The sequence below is a fragment of the Pungitius pungitius genome, chromosome 2, assembly GCF_949316345.1.
Source record: "Pungitius pungitius chromosome 2, fPunPun2.1, whole genome shotgun sequence".
Classification (NCBI taxonomy): Eukaryota; Metazoa; Chordata; class Actinopteri; order Perciformes; family Gasterosteidae; genus Pungitius; species Pungitius pungitius.
In genome coordinates this window covers 9582698-9595932 of record NC_084901.1, presented here as the reverse complement: position 1 = coordinate 9595932, position 13235 = coordinate 9582698, and the positions used below count along the sequence as shown (strand labels likewise).

At 47.8% G+C, this 13235-nt stretch overlaps 1 protein-coding gene across 1 annotated transcript in view; it reads left to right on the top strand.

Moving 5' to 3' along the window:
• lrig3 (leucine-rich repeats and immunoglobulin-like domains 3) overlaps positions 1-9135 on the top strand; it is a 13892-nt gene extending 4757 nt beyond the window's left edge. The window contains exons 4-19 of the mRNA XM_037459891.2: positions 1123-1257; positions 1366-1509; positions 1905-2048; positions 2142-2285; positions 2921-3064; positions 4661-4741; positions 4855-4926; positions 5405-5476; positions 5816-5979; positions 6224-6559; positions 6652-6933; positions 7069-7545; positions 7656-7814; positions 7910-8050; positions 8190-8444; positions 8545-9135. Coding sequence (XP_037315788.2) covers positions 1123-1257; positions 1366-1509; positions 1905-2048; positions 2142-2285; positions 2921-3064; positions 4661-4741; positions 4855-4926; positions 5405-5476; positions 5816-5979; positions 6224-6559; positions 6652-6933; positions 7069-7545; positions 7656-7814; positions 7910-8050; positions 8190-8444; positions 8545-8789 — 2995 coding nt within the window. The 3' untranslated portion in view covers positions 8790-9135. The remainder of the gene's footprint in view (positions 1-1122; positions 1258-1365; positions 1510-1904; positions 2049-2141; positions 2286-2920; positions 3065-4660; positions 4742-4854; positions 4927-5404; positions 5477-5815; positions 5980-6223; positions 6560-6651; positions 6934-7068; positions 7546-7655; positions 7815-7909; positions 8051-8189; positions 8445-8544) is intronic.
• Positions 9136-13235: the final 4100 nt, after the last annotated feature.

Below are 13235 nucleotides of genomic sequence, written 5' to 3'. Positions count from 1 at the left end.
GTGTTTTACCGTCACTGTGCTCTGCACCAGGTGGTAATATAACAATTTAAATCAGTCAATGATCTGATATTTTATTTAGTGCCTCAGAAATATTTTTTTTAATGTAAGTTTGGCTTGTCCGCCCCCCCCCCCCCCTCCCCCTGGCGACAGCTCCACAGTTTATTTGTGCATCAAGCTCAAACTGGCGCCGTGGCACGAGTCATTCCTCCCATCTTGCGCCTTAGACGACTCTGGAATCTTCCGCCGTGTGTGCGATGGCCAAAAGGTGTGGCACGCCTCCGACGGGGAACCACGTTCACCGGAAATGCTTTGTGACAGCTGTCGACCTTTTTGAAGGGTCAGTCGGTTGACGGCAACCAATAATTAAACAGTAATGACCCCACATATCAAACAAAACCTACATTAGACATCTGTCCTCGATGGGGTTGTTTTTTTTTCAGAGGGGCTGATGGAAAACTGAATCATAAAAACGAACAGGTCTCTGGTCAGAAAGGTGTGTGGCGAGGGGGGGAGGGGGGGGTGGCAGTAACCATCGCAATGAATACTGAAAACGAGGCCTGTAGTCTGGTGCTTCGGAGGGAATTCCTACCGCCCGCCCCACCCCTCACTCTCTCCCTCTCTGCTGCCGGCTCTGGTACACAAAGGGGGCACTGTACAGGCTCTGCTCCGAGCCCAGCAGTCCCCGCACAGCAATTTAGGAGGCGTGCAGCTCTGGAAATTGCTGGCCTCTGCCGAGGCATGCTTTCACTGAGGGAATGGTATTCATCAGCCGAGTAATTGGCAGGTTACCTTTTTTTTTTTTTTTTTTAAATACCTTGTTGGTAATTACCTTATAAACAAAATCACACATCGCTAAACCGAAAGGTTGTTTGGACTTGGTTTTGAAGAGCTGGAACATTGATCACACAGAGCAATTTGTAGTCATCCTAGAAATATGCAACCTCGGCAAAAGGAAAAAAAGCGCTTCGCTGTGGGTGGTAAGTTACAGCATCGCAAGCGCGTGTGACACTTTGCCTCCTTTTTAATACTGCACGCTAATTGAGGGACTGGACTGTTTGCATACCTGGAAGCACGACCCCTGGTATTTTGGTCATTTATTGGAGGGACGGTGTCTGTTTTCAGAGCAAACAACAGGATCACCAGGATCTCCGGGGAGCAGCTCGGGCCCTTCCTCGCTCTGGAAACGCTCGACCTGAGCAACAACAACATTGTGGAAATAAAGGCCAGCTCCTTCCCGGCTCTGCCTCTCAAGAACCTGTGAGTGTCTCCCCTCGTCATGTGACGTTGACACGAACATTCATTCAAAATGCACGCACGTCCCTGTGGTTGCAATACGGCTCCGCTGACCGAATCCTCCTCGCTCAGGTTCCTCAACAACAACCGGATCTCTTCGCTGGAGACGGGCTGCTTCACCAACCTCTCCAGCAGCCTGCAGGTTCTTCGGCTCAACCGCAACCGCCTCTCCACCATCCCGGCTAAGCTCTTCCAGCTGCCCAACCTCCACCACCTGTAAGCTTTACTGCTTTTTGCTCTACGAGGGAAATGTCTCGCGCGTGTCTGTGCTCATGAGTCTTAATTCGCCGTCTTGATACTTTTTAAAGATTTTCCAGATAATTCAAATGAAATGACTCGCTTTGCCAATGAGCCTTTGGCCTGACAATAGTTTGGAGGCTTGTCACTAGCAGCCTTGAAGACAAAAACTAAAGAGCCATAAAGTTATTTAAATTAGACACTTTCCACCCATTGCAGAAATTCCTCACCATTTCTTCCATGGCAAGGCTTTTACTGATAATCTGTAAGCCAGTATAAATCTTTTAAAGTACTGTTACATTCCAAATCGCCACGTATCTGCACCTTTTCCCTGCTTTGTGCATGTGCACATACTGCATCTGCATCCGTTTCAGGGAGCTGAGCAGGAACCGCGTGCGCCGGGTGGAGGGCCTGACGTTCCACGGCCTGCACGCCCTTCGCTCCCTGAAGATGCAGCGAAACGGCCTCAACCGCCTGATGGACGGAGCCTTCTGGGGCCTCAGCAACATGGAAGTCCTGTAAGCCAATTCGTCAGCAGTCTGCGTTGAGTTCTGTTCCTCCAGACGTAGCATAAGGTCTCATGGTGTGTGTGTGTGTGTGTGGGCCTGCAGGCAGCTGGACTACAACAACCTGACGGAGGTGAGTAAGGGCTGGCTGTACGGCCTGCTGACTCTGCAGCAGCTCCACCTCGGCCACAACGCCATCAGCAGGATCCAACCTGACGCCTGGGAGTTCTGCCAGAAACTGGGCGAGCTGTAAGTCTCTCTCCTGTTTACCCTCCTCACTTTCCATTCACACTCTGAACTCCCCCCCCCCCCCCCCCCCCCAACCCCGGCACTCCTGCCTGCCCTTCCTCACCCTTCCCCCTACACACACACACACACACAGAGCAGCAACATGTCACGCTCATTTTGCCTCTTCTCTGCCGTCCGGAAGTCCCACTTTTTCTTCTTCTTCGTCTCTCTTTGCGTCAAGCACCACGCTCCCCGTCTCCCCTCATCAACACACATTCCTGGAAGAAGATTGAATTCCCTTTGTTGTGGCTCGTGTTTGCCGCAGCGGTCAGTTCAGTGTTTGCGGTGTCTGGAGTGTTTTTCACAGATAGGTTGTTGTTGTTCTTTCCCTCCCGGCCAAACCTTTCCGCCCTTAACGCCCCCCCTCCCCCCTCCCCCTTCTCTCACCCAGCCCTGTGTTTCGCTCTCTCTTATCACACAAAGCTGAGAGTAAACAAGCCGCCTGTTGGCTGAGACATGCCCAGCTATCAGATTGGTTCTCATCTAAGTTTACTCAAAAAAAACACATTTGTTGCAGACATTGAGCCCCTTAAATCTCGAATAAAACCCCATCATTTTTCCTTTTTTCTAACATGTTTTCATTGTCTGTGCTGCAGCGACCTCTCCTTCAACCATCTGTCCAGACTGGAGGAATCCAGCTTTGTAGGCCTGAGCGTCCTTGACGAGCTCCAGATCGGAAACAACCGCGTCAGCTTCATTGCAGACGGAGCTTTTCGCGGCCTCTCCAACTTGCAGATGCTGTGAGTTGAATTGAACGGCTTCATGCAGAATTCTATGCAGAATTCTTTGCAAACGGTCTTGCAATGTTTTTGTCCTTGTGGTGTTGCATGCACCACCGCAAAATCTTACCTCAACATCTATGGAACGTATATGAAATATCTGATCGCAACTCCGTAAAGTGTTTTTTCTTGTACAAACATTTTTTCAAATCAAGACTTGCGGTTTATTGTTGCCAGTTTTTGTGCTAAGCTTCTGTCTGAAGTCTGAAAAGGGCAATATGCACTATTCTTAAAAAGTGCTGTCAATTGAGTGGGGGACTCATCCTCATTAAAGCCCCCTCCACCATCAATCCGCTGCCTGAGTGGAAATATCCTGGCTGATTTGTTTTGGGGATGTAAAATAGATTACTGTGTTGAGGTCTATCCACAAGCATAAAAAAACCCCTCCGAGGCAAAACCCCGACCTCAACCCCATCCCCCACTCCCCTTCCTCCGCCTGGCTCCCCTATCCCACACCCACGCCCCCCCCCCTTTCCCACAGAGAGCCTCTGTGACATTTCCCCTGGTTTGGATTTTTAACTGGAACCAAATGTAAGCTTCGTTGCTGAGGTCACCGTAGGGCAGGTGTGCAGCTAGGAAGACATGGATAGCTTCAGGGCTTCAACTCCACCACCCCCTCCCATAAACACACACACACCTTTCCTCAATCTCAATCAGCCATAACCAGGCATGTCGAGGAGGAGAAAAGCAGTTTGAAACCATTAGAGCAGCTGGGGGATCAAAGGAGGCAATTTCTCTGGGAAATTTTTCGACTTTTAGGGATTTAGCAACTCAAATGCTGTGTATTAAGTTGTATTGTTATAGAAGTTATATAATCTGCCCTTATTTTTTTGAGCCGTTACAATATAAGGAGTTTCATTAATCATCAGTTTCATTCCCTCAAAATTAAATACAGGGAGCCTAATTTCTGTTCAAACTTAGTACAAAGTTACATCAAATTTGATCTCAATGAAAATATAAAAGACTAAATTAAAAGTTAAAAATCATTTTTACCAAATATTTACCGTGTGCGCGATGTGAGTGTACTGCACAAACTCTTTTTGTTTGACTAATCCAGACTGAAGGGTAAATGAGATGGACGGTCAAGCCAAATCAACTAGTTAATGAAGAACTAAATGTTTTAGAGTTAATAGTAAGATGTTAGTTGGCCATTAGTCCAGCTAACATTATTAGAGACATTTTATGATTATGTTTGTTTTCTGGAATACAACTCTTATACATTCCCTTCAACTCGACACTAAGAAGCTAACGTTAGCTCTTAGCTGTCTCAGTTAGCTTCAAAAACCTCTGTCCCTGGGTGTAAATATTTAGCAATGGCTATTCTCTATTTTTTTTTTTTTTTAAGTTTGGACTCTGCACGTCTTCATGATTAGGAAAATGTTGTCACTGTTGACGTCATTAGATCATATGTAGAAAGAAGGGTGTCTAAGTAGTAATGTAATAATATTCATGATTTTTCATGTAATTTAATGTTTGCATCTGTGGTAATTCTTCTTTGAGGGTGACCATATTTGAATAGTGGATTTTTAAGTGATCTTTCTTTGTTACTTGGGAAAGGGATCTCCAAAATAATGAAATCTCCTGGACCATTGAAGACATGAATGGCCCTTTCTCTGCTCTGGACAAGCTGCGAAAACTGTGAGTTCATTATCAACATTAAAACGATGGTTTAAGCCAGGAACAGTTGACTTTATAGGGAGCAATAGCAAGCAAAAGTTTTAGATTGATTCAAATCCTGTCGTTTTTACCAGATTTCTGCATGGGAACCAGATCCGCTCGGTGACCAAGAAGTCTTTTTCTGGCCTGGAAGCGCTGCAGCACCTGTAAGTCGATTGTTTCCAGAAGTCTGTGGTGTAAACTAAGCAGCGTGAATCATACTGAGACACAGAGGCTGTTTGTTAGAGCCGAACACCCAAACAGTCTGCCAGTCCTCCGCTTTGATGTGAATCCAGAAAACCGTTAATATCTTAACATGTGTGCCAGACTATATCGATCACCAAGGCAAGTGGAGGGAACTGTGTGTGTATGTGTGCGTGTTAGTGTGTGCACAACAGCTGCATTTGATTCTAATTAGTTTTTTTTTTTTTTCCTAGCCGTCGCCAAAGCTCAAAGCAGCCCAGAGTTGGCCCTCTCTTGATTAACACAGCAAACTGAGGCCTAGAGTTTTATTGTTCTGGAGCCAGACCTTTTTTTTCCCCCCTCTCGATTGAAGTTTTTGTGGCCTTCACTCTGTACGACTGATGTTGCCATCTCTCTGTGAGGATCTCACCAGTCCTGATTTCTATTCTCATCCCTCCTCAGAGATTTGAGCAACAACGCCATCATGTCCATCCAGACAAACGCCTTTTCTCAGATGAAGAACCTTCAGGAGCTGTAAGTAGGAGCGTGTTTAAGGGCAGCTTTGGTTGGTCTTCCAGCGTTTATGTGGGACAGAGCTCCAGGTGAAGCTCATTACGCAGTACTGAGAGAGCCAGCACCAAACAGTCTTATTAGCGGCTTCACAGGTTCCTTCGTCTCCTTTCACTAAAGGATACTGTCTGGTGTAAAGCTATGGAATGGAATTCTTCATTATTTTTGTTATAAATGTTGCACTGGTCTCACTTTCCTCTGAAGACTCCACTCATCACCAAAAGTCTTGTGAAAACTTCCCATTGAAAGTCCTCCTATGTCATTGTGAATTAAGTTTCTCCGTGGTATCTCCTCTCCTGGCAGGCGTATGAACACCTCCAGCCTCTTGTGCGACTGCCAGCTGAAGTGGCTTCCCGTCTGGGTGGCAGAACAAACCTTCTTGCCCTGCGTCAATGCCAGCTGTGCCCACCCGCAGATGCTGAAGGGCAGGAGTCTGTTCGCCGTCAGCCAGGAGGAGTTTGTGTGTGGTAAGTGATGCATTCACTTGGTGTAACACTTTTTTTTTTTGCATACTTATTCGCACAGCTTTTCCATTTACGAGCTGACCCAGATTGTTCAGAATTTTCCTCCCTGACTTTTGGTCAAGCTAATGAGGCTTGTGAAAAGAACGTTATGGAAATGTACCAGGTCCACTGAGGAAACATTTCAGTTCAGTTTTATTTTTTATTTTTATAAAATCATCTCATATTCTCCGTTTTGATGCATTTCCAGATGACTTCCCGAAGCCTCAAATCACTGTACAGCCCGAGACCCAGTCGGCGCTCAAGGGTACCAACGTGACCTTCGTGTGCTCGGCGGCCAGCTCCAGCGACTCGCCCATGACCTTCGCCTGGAAAAAAGACAATGAGGTCCTGAACGACGCGGAGATCCACAACCAGGCCCACTTGCGGGTGCAGGGGGGCATGGGAGGCGAGACGGAGGTGACGGAGTATACGACCACCCTGGAGCTACGTCATGTGGAGTTCTCCAGCGAGGGGAAGTACCAGTGCGTCATCTCCAACCACTTTGGATCGTCCTATTCCACCAAGGCCAGACTCACTGTCAACAGTAAGTGTGGGATGGAAAAAAAAATCCACTTGGTTGGTCGGCTGGTCAAATTCTAAGGAGCTTCTAACGTGATGCTGTTATCTCATTTCCAGTGCTGCCTTCCTTCACCAAGATGCCGATGGACCGGAGCATCCGAGCTGGAGCAACAGCGCGGCTGGAATGTGCCGCCGTTGGTCACCCTTTGCCCCAGATCGCCTGGCAGAAAGACGGCGGCACCGACTTCCCCGCCGCCCGCGAGCGCCGTATGCACGTCATGCCGGAGGACAACGTCTTTTTCATTGTGGACGTCAAGACCGAGGACATCGGCGTTTACAGCTGCACGGCTCAGAACACGGCCGGAGCCATTTCTGCCAACGCTACGCTAACTGTGCTCGGTGAGATCAGAGCAGAGAGGCACTGTCTGTTTGCGCCTCCTTCTTAAACTGAGAGGCTTGTGTTAAGGAAAAGTCAAATTTTTGGTTTCTTGTCAAACTAACTTCTATCCCCCCCCCCGCCCTCTCCTTTTTTAGAAACGCCTTCCTTCTTGCGGCCCCTCGTGGACCGCACCGTTGCCAACGGCGAAACCGCCGTCCTCCAGTGCATCGCCGGCGGCAGCCCCCCCCCGAGGCTGAACTGGACCAAAGACGACAGTCCTCTGGTGGTGACCGAGCGTCACTTCTTCGCAGCGGCCAACCAGCTCCTCATCATTGTTGACGCCGCGGAGGCAGACGCCGGGACGTACACCTGCGAGATGTCCAACGCGCTGGGCACGGAGCGGGGCAACATTCGGCTGGCGGTCATACCGAATCCCAACTGCGACTCCGGGGTCCAGGGCGGCGTGGTGGTCGGCATGGTGAGCGGCCCGGGATCGGACGGCGATGGGTGGACCACGGTGGGAATTGTCATCATAGCCGTGGTGTGCTGTGTGGTGGGCACGTCCCTGGTGTGGGTGGTCATCATCTATCACACGCGGCGACGCAGCGAGGACTGCAGCGTCACCAACACAGGTCAGAGAACAGTGGAGGTCGGAGTTTTGACCTTCTTTTTTTATCAAAGGATCCCTGAATATGTTGATGCGAGTCAAGTGTATGACGCGACTTGACGTCTGCGCCCCCAGATGAGACCAACCTGCCCGCCGACATCCCCAGCTACCTGTCCTCCCAGGGGACGCTCGCCGACCGCCAGGACGGCTACGTCCCATCGGAGAGCGGCAGCAGCCATCAGTACATGGCTTCGTCGCTTAGCGGCTTCTACCTGCCGCCCAAAGACATGAACGGTAAAACACCTGCCCTCTTCTTCTTTTGAAGTGAAACCCCCCCCCCCCCAGCAGAGTCACACTTTTATTACATGATTTTCTTTTTTTTCTCACAGGTTTCTGTCAACTTGATACAGGAAGTGAAACCGACATGGAGGCAGCCGTTGATCCTCTGCTCTGCCATTATCAAGGTCCCATGGGCTCGCTGCTCTGCAGAGAGAACATGTACTGCGCTGACCCGGCAGAAGTCTACACAGGTCTGTCAAATAGAAAATGCTCACTTGATCATCCTGCAGTTCTTAGATTGCTGCAGAGCGGTTATGATTGACCTTTTCACACTATAAAGGAACTCATTATTCCCCCCCCCTCCCCCTCCTTCTTTTTTTTTTCCTTTAGGCTATTCCATCGACCAAAAGCCCGTCCGCGTTGACTCTTACAGCTGCAGCCTGACCAACTCTAAAATGAGGGACTACTTCCTGTCTGAGCATTTCGACCTCTGCTCCTCCTCTGTCCTCATGCAGCTCCCCAACGCCAGCCTCCACCTCGGCCTCGCCCCCCAGCAGAGCGAACGCCGGCCATCTGGGGAGGAGGTAGAAGGTAGCGGCTACGGGAAGCCCCATGAGGCTCTCTCCCCGCCCAACACCTTCATGGGTGAGTCTGCAGTCCATCATTTCTTTTCCGAACCGTTTCGGGGTTGTTGTTTTTTTTCCGCACATTGGTCTGACTTCCGGGTTGCCTCGTTGTCGTGCAGGAACATTCGGGAAGGCTCCTTGGAAGCCAAACAAGCACTGTTACCCGGACCTCTCGTCGCCGGCGGTGACCCACAATGGGATGACTCTGCACGAGAATCCCTACATCGCTCCGGACGCCGACTACGACCTGGAGGAGAACAGTCTCATCAAGGACTCAGCGTCGGAGCAGAGCAATAGTGTCTATGAGCAGCCGTTTGCCAGCAGCAGGACGGATCCCTTCCCGCAGCGCAGAACCAGCACTTAGCTGTGTGACCACCAAAAAGGACAACTTCTACCTCACTGAATGGACACTTTTGCAATAAAAGGACTCCTAAAATGTGCAACAAGTGAATGTAACGGACAATTTGATGTTCCTAGAGGAAAGTAACAAGGAACAGCTGTTTGTTGAGGACAGCTTCAGCGGAATAATATAGATGAACACGTACATTTTCTTATATAGTTTATTATATTTTGTAAATTGTATATAAACAGATTCCATTATTTTTGCTTACCTTTTGTGTACGAGTATTTTGCAGCCCTGCCTATTCAGTTATTCATGCTTTGAATGAAGCAATGTTTTGCACATTTGTAAACAAATAAAAGGAAAACCCTGAATGTGCGAGGCTGCATTCTTTCAAGAGCTCGGAGTCTTCAACGACGTCACTGCCTTCTTCCGGCAGGACGTTGTGCTTGGGATTTAGAGTACGAGTTGCTGCGGCTGGCGGGTGTTGAACGCCGCTGGCCTTCTCGAGCAGAACCACAGGCCGCCAAGGACGTCGCTCTCTGTCATCAGCCAGCCCCCCCACCGAGAGAGCGAGAGGGTGTTTCACTATGGGGTATCGCAATGTGGTTCCACGTAGAGCCTGGAATGTTATTACAAATGATACTTGATCATGGGATGCAGTGTTACAGTTGGTGTAATGTTTGAAGGACTTTGAGCAAGGTAAAGGCTTTGATCCTGGGTGAGTTTGCATGTGTTTGGCATGTTGGGACTTAAATGAATACTGGAAAATCCTTGATCATATCTCACAATTGTATTAATTGCACCAAAATACAAATAACCCACAACATATTATTATTACTTGCATTACCAATTGGTCTCCAATGATGTCACGGCCAGCATTCAAAGCCTTGCAGTGGTTAATTGGAGGACTACAGCTGTTTCTTCTACCTGAAGTTGTATTAGTAGTAGTAGAGACATTAGTATTAAGCCATACCTCTAGTTATAGTAGCATTGATTTCAGTAAGAAAAGTGGGTGCAATATTTGAATTTTTCATATGTGCTCAGAATTGGTCAGTGTGTCTTGATCCCATGCTTGCTCACACGCCCATACGCTGAAACTGAAGCTATTACTCCTGCAGCCAGCCACGGTTCACCGCAATTGTGAATAAGAATACTGCGATCCTTAATAATGACTCAATAATGATGCTAATTAAATGCAACTTAAATTACTATGTGTAATTAATGTTAAACCCGCAAATTGGTAAGACCAATGTAGCCCTAGCTCCAAGTTAATTCTTCTGTTTGTCAGATGACTCATGACCCCTCTTTCCCTCACCCAGTCCCCACCCCCCCACCCTTGGTTTGTTGTTTCAGGCCTCTCCCCTCCAACTCAGGGAGAAAAGGTGTGCTTGTGTGCCGGGGCTATAGCTGTTGAAACTTGAATTTGGAAAGCGTCTTGTGGCTCTGTGGCGGCCACAGTGGAGTTTATTTACCAAGGCAGATTCCCCATGGTGGTGCCAGGAGTTAGTCAGATCCCCTTTTCAAGGCCGGTTGTTTCATTCTACCGTCTGGCAGCGTGAAGAGAGAGATTGAAAATGCAGTAGAAGGGAGTTCTGTTATAACCATATGCAACCTAGAGGTCTGTGTCAGTTTGGGTTTGGAAATGCTGATGTTGTGATAAGCTTTCATACGGCGTGTTATTTAGCCCCTTTTTCCTTCCGGCTGACTCATGTTTAACAGACACCTGGTCGTTGGATACGTTTATATGTCTTTATCCTACTGTCAAGGAATGAGGTTTGTTGAAAGTCTTGCCGGTTCTTTGAGGATGGCGGAGCCACACATATATCCAAACACCTGGGAAACAGCTGCTGCTGCTAATGCTGAGGCAACGTTGAAGGACCCGACCACTTCTGCCTGTGAACACTATCTCAGTTTGAAGTCGTGTCTGGTTCGAGCAAAAAAACATGTCTTTCAAACCGGATGGATAAGTGAGGCCGGGGAGTGATAAACGAAATAAAGCACAGTGTGGTTTTAAATGTCGGACTAGAAAAGAAAGAGCTGCTTTCTATAGTTATGTTTTCATCGTTGTTAAACACATTGTCTGCATTCTTGGGTGAGAAATGAGGGTGTATTCAAATTGTTAAATTTGCTTAGTGAGGTTCCTAACTGAGGGAAATTACCCCGAAAATGAGTGTGGCCGCCAGGATAAGCGCCGTTCGAATTCTCTATCGCTAACCAAAAGAACTTCAATGCTTCTATACTGGTTCTGCACTTTTCAAAACACACATTTGTTTGATCCATTTGGGAAAATATAGGCATTTTGTTACCTATGATGAATTCAAACTCAATGCTGAAGGCTTTCAGATTGAAAAACATCCATTTCTACACCTACAGCGAGGGTACATTCTACTATCTAGACATTCTACTCTCAACAAACCCACAAGCTGCTTATTCACATCATTGAAATCTGTGGCTCGAGCAGAGGAGGGTTGAGGGAAAACAGATGGACTGCAGTGATTTATTGCAAAATGACTCCCGGATTGTGTCGTGTTGGTCATTTTTAACAATGTCTGCGTGTCCCTTTCTGTGAACTGACCTTTCTCAAGGTGACTTAATGGCAACTGTGGCTAGAATGTTTTTTTTTTTTTTTGTTTTGCAGCGGAAGTGGATTCAAACGCTCTTCTCAACAAAACACGATTCCCCTTTTCTTAGCAAGCTTTGACGATTAACTCAATTCTGCTTGTTACAATTAGGCGGGTGGATGTAATTCCCCTCAGAAGGGTTTATTTACTCCGTCAGCAGAGTCTCTGAAATTGCTGCAACCAAGAAACAATTTGTGGACATAACAAGCGGCTGAGGCGTTTCCACTTTTGAAAAGGCTCTGTGGATCCTTAGGTCTCTTGTCGAATCGGCAACAAGCGACAAACTTCACATTTCCAGTCAGGGAGAAAAAGAAAACATGGGCCAGATTGCAGAATAGTTTCCCCTCTTTGATTCTGCGTCCAGGGAAATGAGACAGGAAGTCGACAATTCCCTCAGACCACCAATGACTGGCAGACGGCTGAGGGAGTCCGCTGCGCTCTGGTCTCAGATCAGCGTCTAATCTACACGGTCTGACCTCGGAGTGTTCATGTCAGCAGTCACACATTGATCCAGGGTGGACCCCTCAGGCCTCCTGTGCTCTCTACGCCGCAGGGGCCCATCCCGGAAAATTCAATTAGCCTGCCACGCTCTTATCTCATTTCTAAACACTTTCCTAAACAATTTTGAAGCCAATTTGTCCTCAATATTGCCAGATGTGGTGATATGCAGACAGATGTTTATTATATCAAACAGCTAAAGGCGGCCTGTTGAAATGATTATGCCTCTGTTGCAAAGCTCAGAAAATGATCTGGAGGATGTGTGTCAGACTTTTACGACCGCTGCGCTCATTTCTACATTAGAATCGCTTTGTCAGCACTAAAACATAAATATTTAAAAAGTGAGGTGACCCGAGCTTTCTATATGCAAAGTCACACTCACTTTGGGTCCAACTTTCCGACAGTTAACAGACAAACTCAACAAGATTTGTGTTTTTCTAGTTTCCCCTTTTATGAGACAAAACACTTAGATCATTTCGCAGATTATTTTCAAGCTCGGTGAGAATCCTTTGACCATCTGAATCACAGCAACACCATCCGCAGCTCAGAATCCCACGGTCATATAATATGTCCACACAAGTTGCCATCAGTGTGAATCCCAGCACGGACTCCATAAAACCCCATCAGACCTTCTCTTTCCAATCTCCAATCCAGGCAGGGCTCTTTGTATGATTAAAAGCACATACAATGGCTTTGCATCTTGCAGATGTTGCCATAAATCACCGGTTGGCCCTGCCTCTACAACTGGCTCCCTGACAAATGTTCCACAATAACCGGGGCCCCCACCCCTCCATTCCAGTAAAAGAGAGGGGGGGGGGGGGGGAAAGGAAAGGGGTGAAAGAAAAAAGAAAAGGCTTGGAATTTCCAGCCGGCTGCTTGTAACTCTCTCAGGACTATTGTAAAGTCTCAGCCATGTCAGCACAGGTGGAAACCCGAGGGGTCGTAAAACCAGAAAAGAAGAGAAAAAAAAGAGGCCCGCCCACTTAAGGCTTTCTCTTTCTCAACAATGTCTTAAACTCCCCGCTGTCCCGGCCAGCCCTCCGCTGTGACTAATTCTACACAAATCTAAAGAGCTAAATCAGTCATGCTGGTTGTGTGTCTGTGGTCGACAATAACCGACACCCCCGAGCCCGTAAAAGACACGACCATAATGGCCGAGGCCGAGACCGGGCTGTGAATCACAGTCTGCGAGGCATTGGATGAAGAGCCTGTCTGTCGGCTCTTTCAAATCTCTCCCACTGGTACTGGGAGCAGTGGGAGACAATTAAGAAGAGTTGAACCGGAGAGTTGAAGTCCAATCTTCTCTCCCCTGCAGGTTAAATCAGCCTGTGGACGCTGATTTAGGGGA